Genomic DNA, 14,268 nt, shown 5'->3' with positions numbered 1-14,268 from the left:
CCATGGTGCATGGTCCACGCGTACTCATCCGGCGGATATGTGTGAATAATAATAATAATAATAATAATTTAAATAACCGACGAGGAGACAACAGTCGTAAAATAGCAATGAAAAATATCAATTGTGCACTCATAATCATGTATAAACAATTAAAATGAAACAATTCCAGAACGTTTTCGTGTGACCATCATCAGTGGAACATCGTCACATAGCAAGAATCACTAAAACAACCAGTTATATAGCTAGAGTAACATGAAAAGAAGCGTGAGAATGCAGCACAGCTAGCGGTTATGCATAACGCGTGCAGTGTGAACCTTTGCAGTGTATCTGAGAATGGTAGCAGTAGATGAATGTGGCAGCTGTATATATTCGCACACGTGACCCTGTTCTATGCAAGCAAAAAGAAAATGTTGTAGCACTCACACTTTTTAAATAATACACACTCACCAGTTTTTGTTCACACGCACTCACAGCTGCCACATTCATCTACTGCTACCATTCTCAGATACACTGCAAAGGTTCACACTACACGCGTTATGCATAACCGCTAGCTGTGCTGCATTCTCACGCTTCTTTTCATGTTACTCTAGCTATATAACTGGTTGTTTTAGTGATTCTTGCTATGTGACGATGTTCCACTGATGATGGTCACACGAAAACGTTCTGGAATTGTTTCATTTTAATTGTTTATACATGATTATGAGTGCACAATTGATATTTTTCATTGCAATAATAATAATAATTTGGAAAGGATTGGGAGAACTTCAAATTCAAAGGATCTGTCGGGGAAGTGAACTGCCTGAAAAGAGAAAAAAACGCCAGACCCACCAGGACTCGAACCTGGGACCCTGCTTGTCATGAGCAATGCTCTAACCACTGAGCTATGGGACCAGGCTGAACCTAGAAGGCGCTGACAAGTTTTTCACTCCAAAGGCAGCTCACAACACGTGCCACACATACTGATGGCACTTGGGTCTTTTTCCCTCCCCCAGGGGACCAACCACGGTCAGTTTCTGGAAATCCTGCCTTTGGAGTGAAAAACTTGTCAGCGCCTTCTAGGTTCAGCCTGGTCCCATAGCTCAGTGGTTAGAGCATTGCTCATGACAAGCAGGGTCCCAGGTTCGAGTCCTGGTGGGTCTGGCGTTTTTTCTCTTTTCAGGCAGTTCACTTCCCCGACAGATCCTTTGAATTTGAAGTTCTCCCAATCCTTTCCAAATTTAATCACTTTCTTTCACCTCTGGTAGTTTCCAGAAACTGACCGTGGTTGGTCCCCTGGGGGAGGGAAAAAGACCCAAGTGCCATCAGTATGTGTGGCACGTGTTGTGAGCTGCCTTTGGAGTGAAAAACTTGTCAGCGCCTTCTAGGTTCAGCCTGGTCCCATAGCTCAGTGGTTAGAGCATTGCTCATGACAAGCAGGGTCCCAGGTTCGAGTCCTGGTGGGTCTGGCGTTTTTTTCTCTTTTCAGGCAGTTCACTTCCCCGACAGATCCTTTGAATAATAATAATAATAATAAAACCAAACCAGTCAGTATTTTACGACTTGGGGCTCCCCGCGTGCTAGTTTGTACGTGAAGTGTGTGGGTTACAGTGAGGGCTGCGTCCCACCCGCCTGTGTGGATTCACAGGAAGTGTGAGTTACGAAGTCTGAAGAAAATGTTGAACGGCCTCTGCTGGGATGACAACTACACCATAGCTCAGTGGTTAGAGCATCGCTGGCTACAAGCGAGGGTCCCTGGTTCGAGTCCTGGTGGTGACAGTCAATTTTTTCTTCAGACTTTTCCCGTTTGTCTCTTTCCCTCAAACCAGTCAGTATTTTACGACTTGGGGCTCCCCGCGTGCTAGTTTGTACGTGAAGTGTGTGGGTTACAGTGAGGGCTGCGTCCCACCCGCCTGTGTGGATTCACAGGAAGTGTGAGTTACGAAGTCTGAAGAAAATGTTGAACGGCCTCTGCTGGGATGACGACTACACCATAGCTCAGTGGTTAGAGCATCGCTGGCTACAAGCGAGGGTCCCTGGTTCGAGTCCTGGTGGTGACAGTCAATTTTTTCTTCAGACTTTTCCCGTTTGTCTCTTTCCCTCAAACCAGTCAATAATAATAATAATAATAATAATAATAATAATAGTACGAAGTAGTGGTTGCGACTTCGGCGATGATTGTAAGAAAGGGTTTGCTCCCCACACCGGAGCTCGCGCTATTCCGCCGACTTTACTTGACACTTGACTGACTCACGACTGCCATCCAGAGCACACGAGAAGTCCATCGAACCTTCGACTCGGCAAACCTGCAAGAAAGCACCACTCCCTGCTCAATACACAGTGTTTCGGGGAATTCACCCCTCATCAGTTGAGCTTGAGTAGGCTGAGGAAGATTGTGCCTAAAGAGCACCACTTATATAGTGCTCTCCAGGCACAAACATCATCAGGGATACAAACTTACAGAGACACTCCGTTTCCAGCGCGACAAACACCTCGTGAACACCAGATAGCAGCGCGAGTCAGTGTCGCTCCTGGACGGTGAGGCAGACGTCGAGGACCCTCGGTCATTCGCAACGCTGTCACCTCCAAACCAACTAGTCGCAAGCCCGCGCTGGGCACAACAGTACGAAGTAGTGGTTGCGACTTCGGCGATGATTGTAAGAAAGGGTTTGCTCCCCACACCGGAGCTCGCGCTATTCCGCCGACTTTACTTGACACTTGACTGACTCACGACTGCCATCCAGAGCACACGAGAAGTCCATCGAACCTTCGACTCGGCAAACCTGCAAGAAAGCACCACTCCCTGCTCAATACACAGTGTTTCGGGGAATTCACCCCTCATCAGTTGAGCTTGAGTAGGCTGAGGAAGATTGTGCCTAAAGAGCACCACTTATATAGTGCTCTCCAGGCACAAACATCATCAGGGATACAAACTTACAGAGACACTCCGTTTCCAGCGCGACAAACACCTCGTGAACACCAGATAGCAGCGCGAGTGGTGCTCTTTAGGCACAATCTTCCTCAGCCTACTCAAGCTCAACTGATGAGGGGTGAATTCCCCGAAACACTGTGTATTGAGCAGGGAGTGGTGCTTTCTTGCAGGTTTGCCGAGTCGAAGGTTCGATGGACTTCTCGTGTGCTCTGGATGGCAGTCGTGAGTCAGTCAAGTGTCAAGTAAAGTCGGCGGAATAGCGCGAGCTCCGGTGTGGGGAGCAAACCCTTTCTAATAATAATAATAATAATAATAATAATAATAATAATAATAAATGCAATGAATATGACTAAATGCGCACTCATATCACAACCATGGGGACGAATAATGTATTCCAGAACGTTTTCTTGTCACAATTATCAATGGAATTCGTGACTAAAGAGAATGATGAAACTACAATAGGATTTATACACTTGGAGTGGAACAGTGAGGATACAAGCATAGTAAGAAAAATAGCACAAACCTAGGAACAATTTGCACAGGTAATAAACTATAGGTGAGGTGAGAAATGATAGGAAATTCTGCAAGTGCAGTGTGACAATGGACATGCATGTGCAAGTGTGTGTGAGTGCGAATTTACTGGAATAGCGTAAGTGCGGTGACATTTTCTTTTTGTTTACAAAGATTTGGATCACGAATGCGAATGTAGACTGCTTCTAGAACTTTCAACTGCTTGAAACTACTTGCAGAACGAACAACACTGAACCAAGAATCATCATAACTTTCACGACACACGGGGTTAGACAACAAGTTAGTTTATTACCTGTGCAAATTGTTCCTAGGTTTGTGCTATTTTTCTTACTATGCTTGTATCCTCGCTGTTTCACTCCAAGTGTATAAATCCTATTGTAGTTTCATCATTCTCTTTAGTCACGAATTCCATTGATAATTGTGACAAGAAAACGTTCTGGAATACATTATTCGTCCCCATGGTTGTGATATGAGTGCGCATTTAGTTATATTCATTGCATTATTAAGACTATTGTCTCCACGTCGCCTTTTTAAATAATAATACTTCCTCCGTATACAAAAACTTCGTGACTTTTTTTGAACGGTGTTTTTGAGCAAGAACCTGCTCAACGAACGGCGCCAAAGGCTGTCATCGACAACCCACGTCCATGTCGAGGTTAGTTTGGTTGATCCTGAACAGATTCTCCACGGCGTGTGAGGACGTTGCCGACAGAAACTCAAGAGTCAAATAAAAAAAGCTAACACCTACTTGCTCGAAACTAACACAGTGACGAAGTGTAGCTCGTGGCCGGAACACGGAGTCACGTGGCACTCGCTGCCCTGAAACTGGCCAGGCTCGTACTTGCGGTGCGCGGCCCCATAGATCTACGCAGCGTGAGAACATAGGATTTGTTTCGCTCGGACGGCAAGATGAAACATTTCAGTCGTCGTGCAACCAGCGCAGACTCAGGATCAGAATGTCGATGGCCTGGCTTTCTTCGCCTCTCTCCAGTCAGACGTCTCCTTTGTCGCCAAGGGGAATCGCAGGGACCTCCTCGAAGCCATTGTAGAATGCTTGGGAGGATTACCCTGGCGAGAAAATGCGAAGCGTGTGGATGTGCTTGTACGACTCGTTTCACGGCATAATGGAGGTCGTGGGTTGGAACGACTGAATATAGTCGACACCGATTCGTACACAGCTCTAGAGATGAAGAGGACGTAGCCAAAGTCCAGCGTCGGATCATCCCTGCAGGTGACAGGAATCTGAACGAAATGCGAGCGGAAGCAGCGACTATTGGCGATCTGGAGTCAGCGTCGTCAGGTGACGATGACATGAGCGACGAAGACTCTGAAAAAACTAAATCTTATTCGTCTGAGTTGCTTTTTCTTTGTATATAGCTTGTAAACAGGTTAGACAATGCCACGAGTGTTATTCCAAGTCAAACGGAACAATTCCTTAGCTGTGCGCAGCTTTCAAAAAAAAGTCACGAAGTTTTTGTATACGGAGGAAGTAATAATAATGATATCCATTACGAAGTAGTGGTTGCGACGTATCCATTAGTAATGGATAATGACTTGCGCGCGCTCGTCGTCGTTCACGAGTTGCTAAAACTCCCTTACTGTCAGTACTGATTGTCTGACTCTACCCAAGAGTCGGAATTTTACGACTCCACAGATGTCACTACAATAATGTACTACGTAACGTAGTCTGGTCCAGTACTAGTACTAGTACTAGTACAATTGATTAATCATGTCTTGTACTTGTAGTACTGTGACCAGTCTGTGTGTAGGTACAGTAGCAGGTAATGCTTGATGAGTGCATGCCGGGTGACACCAAGAGTACATAACCCCCCAGAGTGTGCAACGCCGATCCAGCTCTGTGTAGGGTCTTGGTCGAGCGGAATCGGATCTTCTGATGTCATGCGTACACTTCACACCAGCGCAAGGCCGGTCTCGAGGCAGGGCACCATTGTTTTTGATCCAAGAGTACCCGCGACTCCCCGGGTTCCCCCCAGATGTGTACGGTATTATGACGCAAAGATCCGATTCCGCTCGACCAAGACCCTATGCAGAGCTGGATCAGGCGTTGCACACTCTGGGGGGTTATGTACTCTTGGTGACACCAGACACTGTCACATGCACAGTACTGAAATAAATATTTCGAAAAAAAGATTTTTCACTCATTTTACAGTGCAGTGTGTAATGAGAAGGGTTTCTTCTTGTGGATCTACGCCCCCCCCCCCCCCCCCCCATCACCACCATGTACCGGTACATAATACACCATGTACCACAGGACTTCAAAAATACATGATTTGTAGCGGTGGAAAAACAACGCAACAACTACAAAGTCCGAGGATAGTTCTGAGCTATACACGTACCGTCACCACCTCCTCGCACACCGACCACCCAGGATTCGTACAATCATCTGTCATGCAGGCAAAGTAAAAAATAATTGTAGCGTCTCCTTGCACGACGTTGTTGCCTGGTGCTCCTTGCAGCTACTTGGACGCAAATCTGCCCGCGACCCATGGCGTCCGACGAGCAGAAGCTGCCAGCTTCTGTCCGAACTGCCCGTGATTTGCTGGCTAAGGCAGTTGAGAAGGCTGGTATTCAGATTAGCGGTGGCCTTGCCAGCGATGCCAAAATCCCATTGAAAGATATTTTTGTCAACTTGACGTTGCTGACAAAGGACGAACTTTCCAAACTTTTCAGTAACGAGTCATCGTCCTTTTCGTCTGCTTCTGAACGAGCACGCCAGTTGAAATTGTTCTCCGAGGCTCAGCCGCAAAGGGTCGCTACGGCCGAGCGTGGCATTGAACTGGAAGATATTTTCTCCGCTACCAGCGAGCGGTCTTGCAATCAGGGGGCCGCGCCACGCCCGGGCTGTGCCCATGAGGTAGCTGATTCTGGTTTACTGGAGCCGCGTGCCAAGAAACCAGTGGAAGCGAACAAAAAGAATGTACTAGCGTTTGGTAGCGCTGGCTGTGGCAAATCCACGATCTTTCTGATCATGCTGGAATACCTCTGGTCTAAAGGTGAGCTGTGGCGTGGAAAGTTTGATCTGGTATTGGCAGTGGAATTACGACGTGCCGAGGTGCAAGCTGCTACGAGCTTGTGCGACTTGCTGGCACGTCGATTCTCCAGTCTGGATGTGGAGACAGATGAGCTGCTGGAGATGTCCCGGTTCTTTCGCAGCAACCAGTCCCGTCTTTGCATTGTGCTAGACGGGCTGGATGAGTGCAAGTTGGAGAACTGCAGTGAATACATGCATGATCTACTGTTGAGAAGGCGTAGTGGTGATATGCATGTGGTGGTGACGTCTCGACCATGTACTGATGCTCATACCCTGTCGCAATGTGGAGAGTATCAACAGCAAGTGGAGGTGGTTGGATTCTCACCAGACAACGTTGAAACGTACGTGAAGAAAGTGGTGGGCGGTGTGAAAGGCGAGGCTATGCTGGAGCAGCTCCGCTCACAAGAGGGCACAATGTCGCTAATGAGTACACCTCTGTTTGCTGCGCTGGCTTGTGAATTGTTCATGGACGACAGAGACGGTAGTAAATTGCCGGAATCCAGTACAGGACTGTACGAGTCTCTTGTCCGCCGTGTCATGGAACGGCGTACGGGCAAGCGCTACAAGAAGCTTTCCGCCATCAAGACAGACGAGATTAAAGTGCTGAAGGAGCTATCTGGTTTTGCACTATCTATGCTAGCTCAGCAAAAGATGGTATTCAACGAGGAGGATGTCATTTCGGCAGAACTAAGCGCGGTTGCCATTGAATTAGGATTGCTGATGGCGTACAAGAGCACCAGCTCAACAGAAGACCGGCAATATCGATTTGCTCACTTGTCCATTCAGGAGTTCTTGGCGGCCTGGTACGTGTCTAGCGAGATGCTGAACGACGAGAACGACGCTGCGTGGCTGGTGAGGAGAGTCGGCCATTACAGCGGTCACATGACTATGTTCTGGCGTTTCCTGATCGCGCTCGCGCCTCCAAAGCCAGCAATCGCCATCATGGAGCATCTGTGGCGGATAATCTGCAACCGTGACCGTACGCAACGTGCATGCAGCCAGACTGATACACGCCTGCTCGACGACATTGTGAGCCGTTCTCAGCCAACCAAGCAAAGCAACGACGTGGACCGTATCCATGCGGTGCTGAAATCGGCGCTGTCAGTTGAAAAGATGAAAGAGCTCGCCGATCAGCTGCTGGTTGGCACCGCCGGGCAAGGCCGTGGTCGTCAGCGTGTCGACAATGCTCTGCCGCGAGGCAGGGAGTTGACGGACGACTTGTACCTGGATACTCTTGTAAGCATATGGAAGAACGAGGCAGCGGAGGCGAGTGCAGAGGTGTTGCTGTCGGCTGTACGTAAAGTGGATCCCGCGACCGCATCGCATTGTGAGCAGCATGCGATGACAGGCGCAACATCGGAGATATCGACACCATCAGCACCTGGAGCTGCCCCGGCTGCTACTGCCGCACCCATACGGCCTCCTACACTTTACGGGGGAGAACGCCGTTGCCTAGCTGATTTGTTAGTAGCTTATCTAGAGCACTGCCAGTATCAAGGTACGTCATCTTGTAATGGCCATTGTTCATTCTTCTCTCAGATCTTTTCTCTGAATTTTCTTTATGTGAGCCTCAGCCTGTTAGATTGCAATGCCATTGCTCATTTCCTCACAACCCATTTTTGTGTGGACGTGCAGGAAGTGCGCCTTGATGAGTGTAGGTTACCCAGCACTGCTATGCGCTGCATTCTTAATGGCTTGGCACACTACACACATGTACGTGTGCTCAATTTGCAAGGGAATCCCTGTACCGATGGTAATGTCTTTTCATCAGCCATTTTGTCCGCATCGTCCAGCCTGGAGCATGTGGATTTAGATTTGAATAAAGTCGGCACTGACGGCTTTGCTTTGGTCTGCCGAGCGCTGAGTTCATGTAGGAATTTGCGGTTTGTTTCACTTTCCTTGTTATACCGTGAGTACTGTGCTGATGTGCCGCTCACGTCCATTCTGGAAATTCTCCATTCTAACAGGAACCTGGAAGTACTGTATGTCACAGGGTATTCCTTCACGTATGGTCCTAGATCGGAGGAACGACGTGTACTAGCCCAGTTCGTACAGGCTGTTCGCCAGTGTAGCAAGCTTAGTGTGCTCTGCTTCCCTCCAGAGTATGGGGATAACAGCAGGTTGGTGTCCGAGCTACGGCCGCTGGTAGATGATCCTGAATGTGCTCTCCAGATGATTGAATTGCTCCGATTGTAACTATGATAATGTACAGTTGCCATGGTTATAGCCAGCACCAGCCCCGGCACAGATTCTCTTTGGCGGTGAGCACTGTGTTCTATTCTTGTACAAAACTTGATTTTCCAGCCGCTACCGTTAACTGCTTGCCTATAACGGGGCAGTGCAAAGCCCATTTTCCTCTTGCCCAGGCCAAACACTGAGTTGACCGTATGAGCTTTCCTTGCCAGTCGTGCCTGTCTATATAGCAGATAATTTTCAAAAACTTTTTCAATCTTTTCTCAATTCTGAGCGCTGCCATGCTGATAACACTGCCTGCAATACAAAAATATTATTTTGAGTGTCTTGTGCTGACACGATGTTTTCACTCCATTTCCTTGTCTCTTCTGTGTTTCCTGAATTACACTGACAGTTGGCTGTGTGCAGTGCACCGGTATGCAGACTGTATGTTTGTTTGTGAAGAACACGTGGCGTGATTCACATGAATGTCAATCACTGGCATTGTGCATGGGTTAACATTGTGTGTGGTATGACGGAGAAAGGTTTTTACCTGGCTCCTGTTATACCAGCACAGCACACACTCTTGACAAGTCTTGTGCATATTATTATGAATGTGTGTTGGGGGGGGGGGGGGGGGGAGTTTCCGAGTGAACTGGCTCATTGAATGATTGTGTTCGACTTCGCAGACGTGGTCTTACAGATTGGGAGCAGGGGGGGGGGGGCAAGAGTTAGGGGGCAGCAACGAACGTACGTGTGCGTCTACGTGCGCACACTTGAGAAGAATGAAAAGCGTTTCTGCTGTAACTCTGAGTTTCACAGTTCTGAACGATCATCAGACAGCAACTCAAGCGTGTGATCCTGAATGTTCACCTTGTTGTATTGAACACTGTCACAAGCAAACACAACACCCTCTGAGTTTCTGTGTGGGTATGTGTGTTGGTATGTTTCGTGTGTGTGTGCGCGTGCGTGTATGTGTTCTAATACGATGGGAGGGAGCGATCACCCACTGGTGTACAACACAGGAGAGTCACTGAGTGTAGGAAAATGAGATCAGAAAATGAGAAATGATTACCGTATTTTCCAGAGTATAGTGCGCACTTTAAATGTGCTATTTTAGGCCCTAAATCGCAGGTGCGCACTATGCTCCGAATATGAAATGCATGTACTTCAACGAAGATTGGGGGTGCGCGTTAAAGGGGAAGTTAAGGCAAAAATTAAAATTTCACCAGTTGTAGTCTTCGGGGTGCTGAGTCGAATGGTCTTGGTCACGTGCTCCTGGGTGCCCAAATCACCTGGTCACCACGCCAGCAGGTGACAAAACTTTCACACCAAGGGTCAACTCGAGTTCAACTCGAGTGACAGGACTGCACCCAAAAAAGGTCAAACAGGCTAGTAAGTTGTACCCTGCAGGCACGGTGACCAGGTGACTGGCGTACGCAGGAGCACGTGACCGCTTGTTCAACCATGTTCGATTGGGAATAAAGGCGGAACGCTGCATCGCAGCCTTTTCGGACCAAAACCAGTCGACTCAGCGTCCAAAAGACTACAACATATGGGTCAATCGTGGTCATCCGTGCTTTTATAAGAACGAAATGGCGCTTTAAGGCTGTACTCACACTACTTGAAAGTTTGACGCGAATGTCGCGTCCAAAACTAGACAAAAGTACTTGAAAAAGCCTTTCCAAGCACACTGCACTCCAGTGACGACTTGAAACATTTTTTGTCAGCAAATTACCATGGAGAAACATGATTGCCATGTGGTAGTTTTGCAAATCCCGAGGCTGCGTTCCTTCAATTTGTTTGCGCTCGATCAACTTATATGAAATTTTCAGTTCATGAGAAAAATAGAAACAGTTATATCTTGCTTGGATTCGCCATGCCTCGCGAAGAAGTAGCACATCGTCGACGTCGACGGATGAAGAGGTTTCTCTCCACAGCTCGATGAGCTTCTTCTCCAAGTCGTCAGAAAACACTACGCGAGGCATGATGTCGGTACAAAAGCAATGGTACAAAAGAAATGCGACAGAAACGGCAATCAAAACAACGGGAAGCTACTGGAAGAAAGAAGACGGAAAATACTCGGAAAAAACACCACAGAATTCAGAAATGACAGGCAAAAAAGGAAACTACAAGTATATGTACAGGAGCAGTACGACCACGCACGAGGAAACAAAGCATGAAAATTATTCTGGAGCCTTTCAAGGTACAATAGTACTCCGGCCTCCTGACCTCACACAGCTTTCCAAACGGCTTGAAAGCAAAAAACCTCGTAGAAGAGGGTTCCGTTTCCGCTGAAACCTTTCAAGCGGCTTTCAAGGGCTTTTTTCATTTTCGCAACCGTCACCGTGGCAACATTCACACATAAGTCACTTGTATGCGGTTTTTCAAGTAGTGTGAGTACAGCCTTAGTGACATTTTGCATACAAATCCCCATCTCGTAGGGCGCAGTCACCCAGTTTCGGTGGAAGTGCGCGAGTTCGATTGGGATTCAAGTAGGAAGGGAGCGTCTCAGCTTCCTCGGACCACGACCATTCGACTCAGCACCCCGAAGACTACAACTGGTGAAATTTTAATTTTTTTTAACTTCCCCTTTAAAGGGGAAGTTAAAGGGGAAGTTAAGGCAAAAATTAAAATTTATTATTATTATTATTATTTTATTTATTTTACTAGGGATTTCACCAGTTGTAGTCTTCGGGGTGCTGAGTCGAATGGTCTTGGTCCGAGAAAGCTGAGACGCTCCCTTCCTACTTGAATCCCAATCGAACTCGCGCACTTCCACCGAAACTGGGTGACTGCGCCCTACTAGATGGGGATTTGTATGCAAAATGTCACTAAAAGCGCCGTTTCGTTCTTATAAAAGCACGGATGACCGCGATTGGCCCATATGTTGTAGTCTTTTGGACGCTGAGTCGACTGGTTTTGGTCCGAAAAGGCTGCGATGCAGCGTTCCTCCTTTATTCCCAATCGAACATGGTTGAACAAGCGGTCACGTGCTCCTGCGTACACCAGTCAGCTGGTCACCGTGCCTGCAGGGTACAACTTACTAGCCTGTTTGACCTTTTTTGGGTGCAGTCCTGTCACTCGAGTTGAACTCGAGTTGAACCTTGGTGTGAAAGTTGTCGCCTGCTGGCGTTGTGACCAGGTGATTTGGGCACCCAGGAGCACGTGACCGCTTGTTCAGCCATGTTCGATTGGGAATAAAGGAGGAACACTGCATCGCAGCCTTTTCGGACCAAAACCAGTCGACTCAGCGTCCAAAAGACTACAACATATGGACCAATCGCGGTCATCCGTGCTTTTATAAGAACGAAACGGCGCTTTTAGTGACATTTTGCATACAAATCCCCATCTAGTAGGGCGCAGTCACCCAGTTTCGGTGGAAGTGCGCGAGTTCGATTGGGATTCAAGTAGGAAGGGAGCGTCTCAGCTTTCTCGGACCAAGACCATTCGACTCAGCACCCCGAAGACTACAACTGGTGAAATTTTAATTTTTGCCTTAACTTCCCCTTTTTTTTTTCACCAGTTGTAGTCTTCGGGGTACTGAGTCGAATGGTCTTGGTCCGAGGAAGCTGAGACGCTCCCTTCCTACTTGAATCCCAATCGAACTCGCGCACTTCCACCGAAACTGGGTGACTGCGCCCTACGAGATGGGGATTTGTATGCAAAATGTCACTAAAAGTGCCATTTCGTTCTTATTAAAGCACGGATGACCGCGATTGGCCCATATGTTGTAGTCTTTTGGACGCTGAGTCGACTGGTTTTGGTCCGAAAAGGCTGCGATGCAGCGTTCCTCTTTTATTCCCAATCGAACATGGTTGAACAAGTGGTCACGTGCTCCTGGGTGCCCAAATCACCTGGTCACCACGCCAGCAGGTGACAATTACTTTCACACCAAGGTTCAACTCGAGTTCAACTCGAGTGACAGGACTGCACCCAAAAAAGGTCAAACAGGCTAGTAAGTTGTACCCTGCAGGCACGGTGACCAGGTGACTGGCGTACGCAGGAGCACGTGACCGCTTGTTCAACCATGTTCGATTGGGAATAAAGGCGGAACGCTGCATCGCAGCCTTTTCGGACCAAAACCAGTCGACTCAGCGTCCAAAAGACTACAACATATGTGTCAATCGCGGTCATCCGTGCTTTTATAAGAACGAAATGGCGCTTTTAGTGACATTTTGCATACAAATCCCCATCTCGTAGGGCGCAGTCACCCAGTTTCGGTGGAAGTGCGCGAGTTCGATTGGGATTCAAGTAGGAAGGGAGCGTCTCAGCTTCCTCGGACCAAGACCATTCGACTCAGTACCCCGAAGACTACAACTGGTGAAATTTTAATTTTTGCCTTAACTTCCCCTTTAAGCCTAGTTCACATTCGACGGGGCGCGACGGGACGCGACGTAAGGATCGACGGGAAGCGACGGGACGGACTGACGGCGTCCAATGTGAACACCAGGAACGGGAATGCAGCCGTACTACCGTACAGATCGGGAAGCGACGGGAAGAGTTGGATCGATCCAACTTTTCATACCGTAGACGGGCGTAGACGGGGACGCAAGCGTACAAAACGGCTGCAATTCGAGTGTGAACAGGAGACGGCGTCGTGCGCCGACTACTCCCGATTCGTACTTGGAAAGTTTTAGCATTTCGAACACTGCGCTTCCCATGATAACTCACAGAATGACTAGCACGACTTGAGTTGAATTTTAGCAACATAAGATCTCATGTTACTTATTGTATTTAGGGATAGTTCAGAAGCGTGACAGACGAACTATTCTATCATTTCCTGGGGCTATTTTTTGAATGCCACAACTTTCAGAGCTATTTTTTGGTCTTCATGAAAAACTGATATTGTGAAATTGATTCCGCTTCATTCAAGGAGAAATAATTGAAAAGAAGTCTAAAAAACGAGAAATTAGGTCCAAAAGTCACCCCGTCACTGACCGTGCCTTATGACTCGCGCCGTTCGACGTTGAACGTCGCAACGACTGCTGCATGTCGTGTCGTACGAATCGTACAGGATTATACAGCTCACCCCAGCCCTCCCGACAAGCCCTTACGTCCCGTACCGTCGGCGTTGCGTCGAATGTGAACTAGGCTTTATACAAAGGTGCGCACTATACTCCGAAAAATACGGTATAGTAAATCTGACTGGTCCAATAATTTATAACCAAGGACCTACGCCCGCTTCGCACATTCATCTACGCACACACACACGCACACACACACACACACACACACACACACACAAAACACACACACATACACACACACACACACACACACATACACAAACACACATACATACACACACACAGAGAAACGCACACACCATGTACCATGTATACGCACGTCGCAAGAGAAGCACGCAAATCTGCAAATGCACACACACACACACACGTACACACAAACACACACACAGCAAATTCACAGATCACTCAGCAGGGTTGAAGATCTTCTCACTTGTAGCCATGACACAACAGTCAGTGTTTGTATAAACCCTGCATTACTTTAGCAACAAAAATAAAACAGCAGACACTGAAAAACTATAAAAAACAACTGAGTGACTGACATGCCATACACTGCATAATATCAGCAGTTGTTGTAA

The 14,268-nt window shown here is 47.7% G+C and overlaps 1 protein-coding gene across 1 annotated transcript; it reads left to right on the top strand.

Annotated features, from left to right (window-relative positions):
- Positions 1-5,868: 5,868 nt before the first annotated feature.
- Positions 5,869-9,106, top strand: LOC135828765 (NACHT, LRR and PYD domains-containing protein 3-like). The gene has a single exon (XM_065341191.1). The coding sequence runs from the start codon at positions 5,946-5,948 to the stop codon at positions 8,685-8,687; it is 2,742 nt and encodes a 913-aa protein (XP_065197263.1). The 5' UTR covers positions 5,869-5,945; the 3' UTR covers positions 8,688-9,106.
- Positions 9,107-14,268: the final 5,162 nt, after the last annotated feature.

The sequence above is a fragment of the Sycon ciliatum genome, chromosome 12 (assembly GCF_964019385.1).
Source record: "Sycon ciliatum chromosome 12, ocSycCili1.1, whole genome shotgun sequence".
Lineage (NCBI taxonomy): Eukaryota > Metazoa > Porifera > Calcarea > Leucosolenida > Sycettidae > Sycon > Sycon ciliatum.
This window is presented reverse-complemented; position numbering and strand designations above follow the sequence as displayed.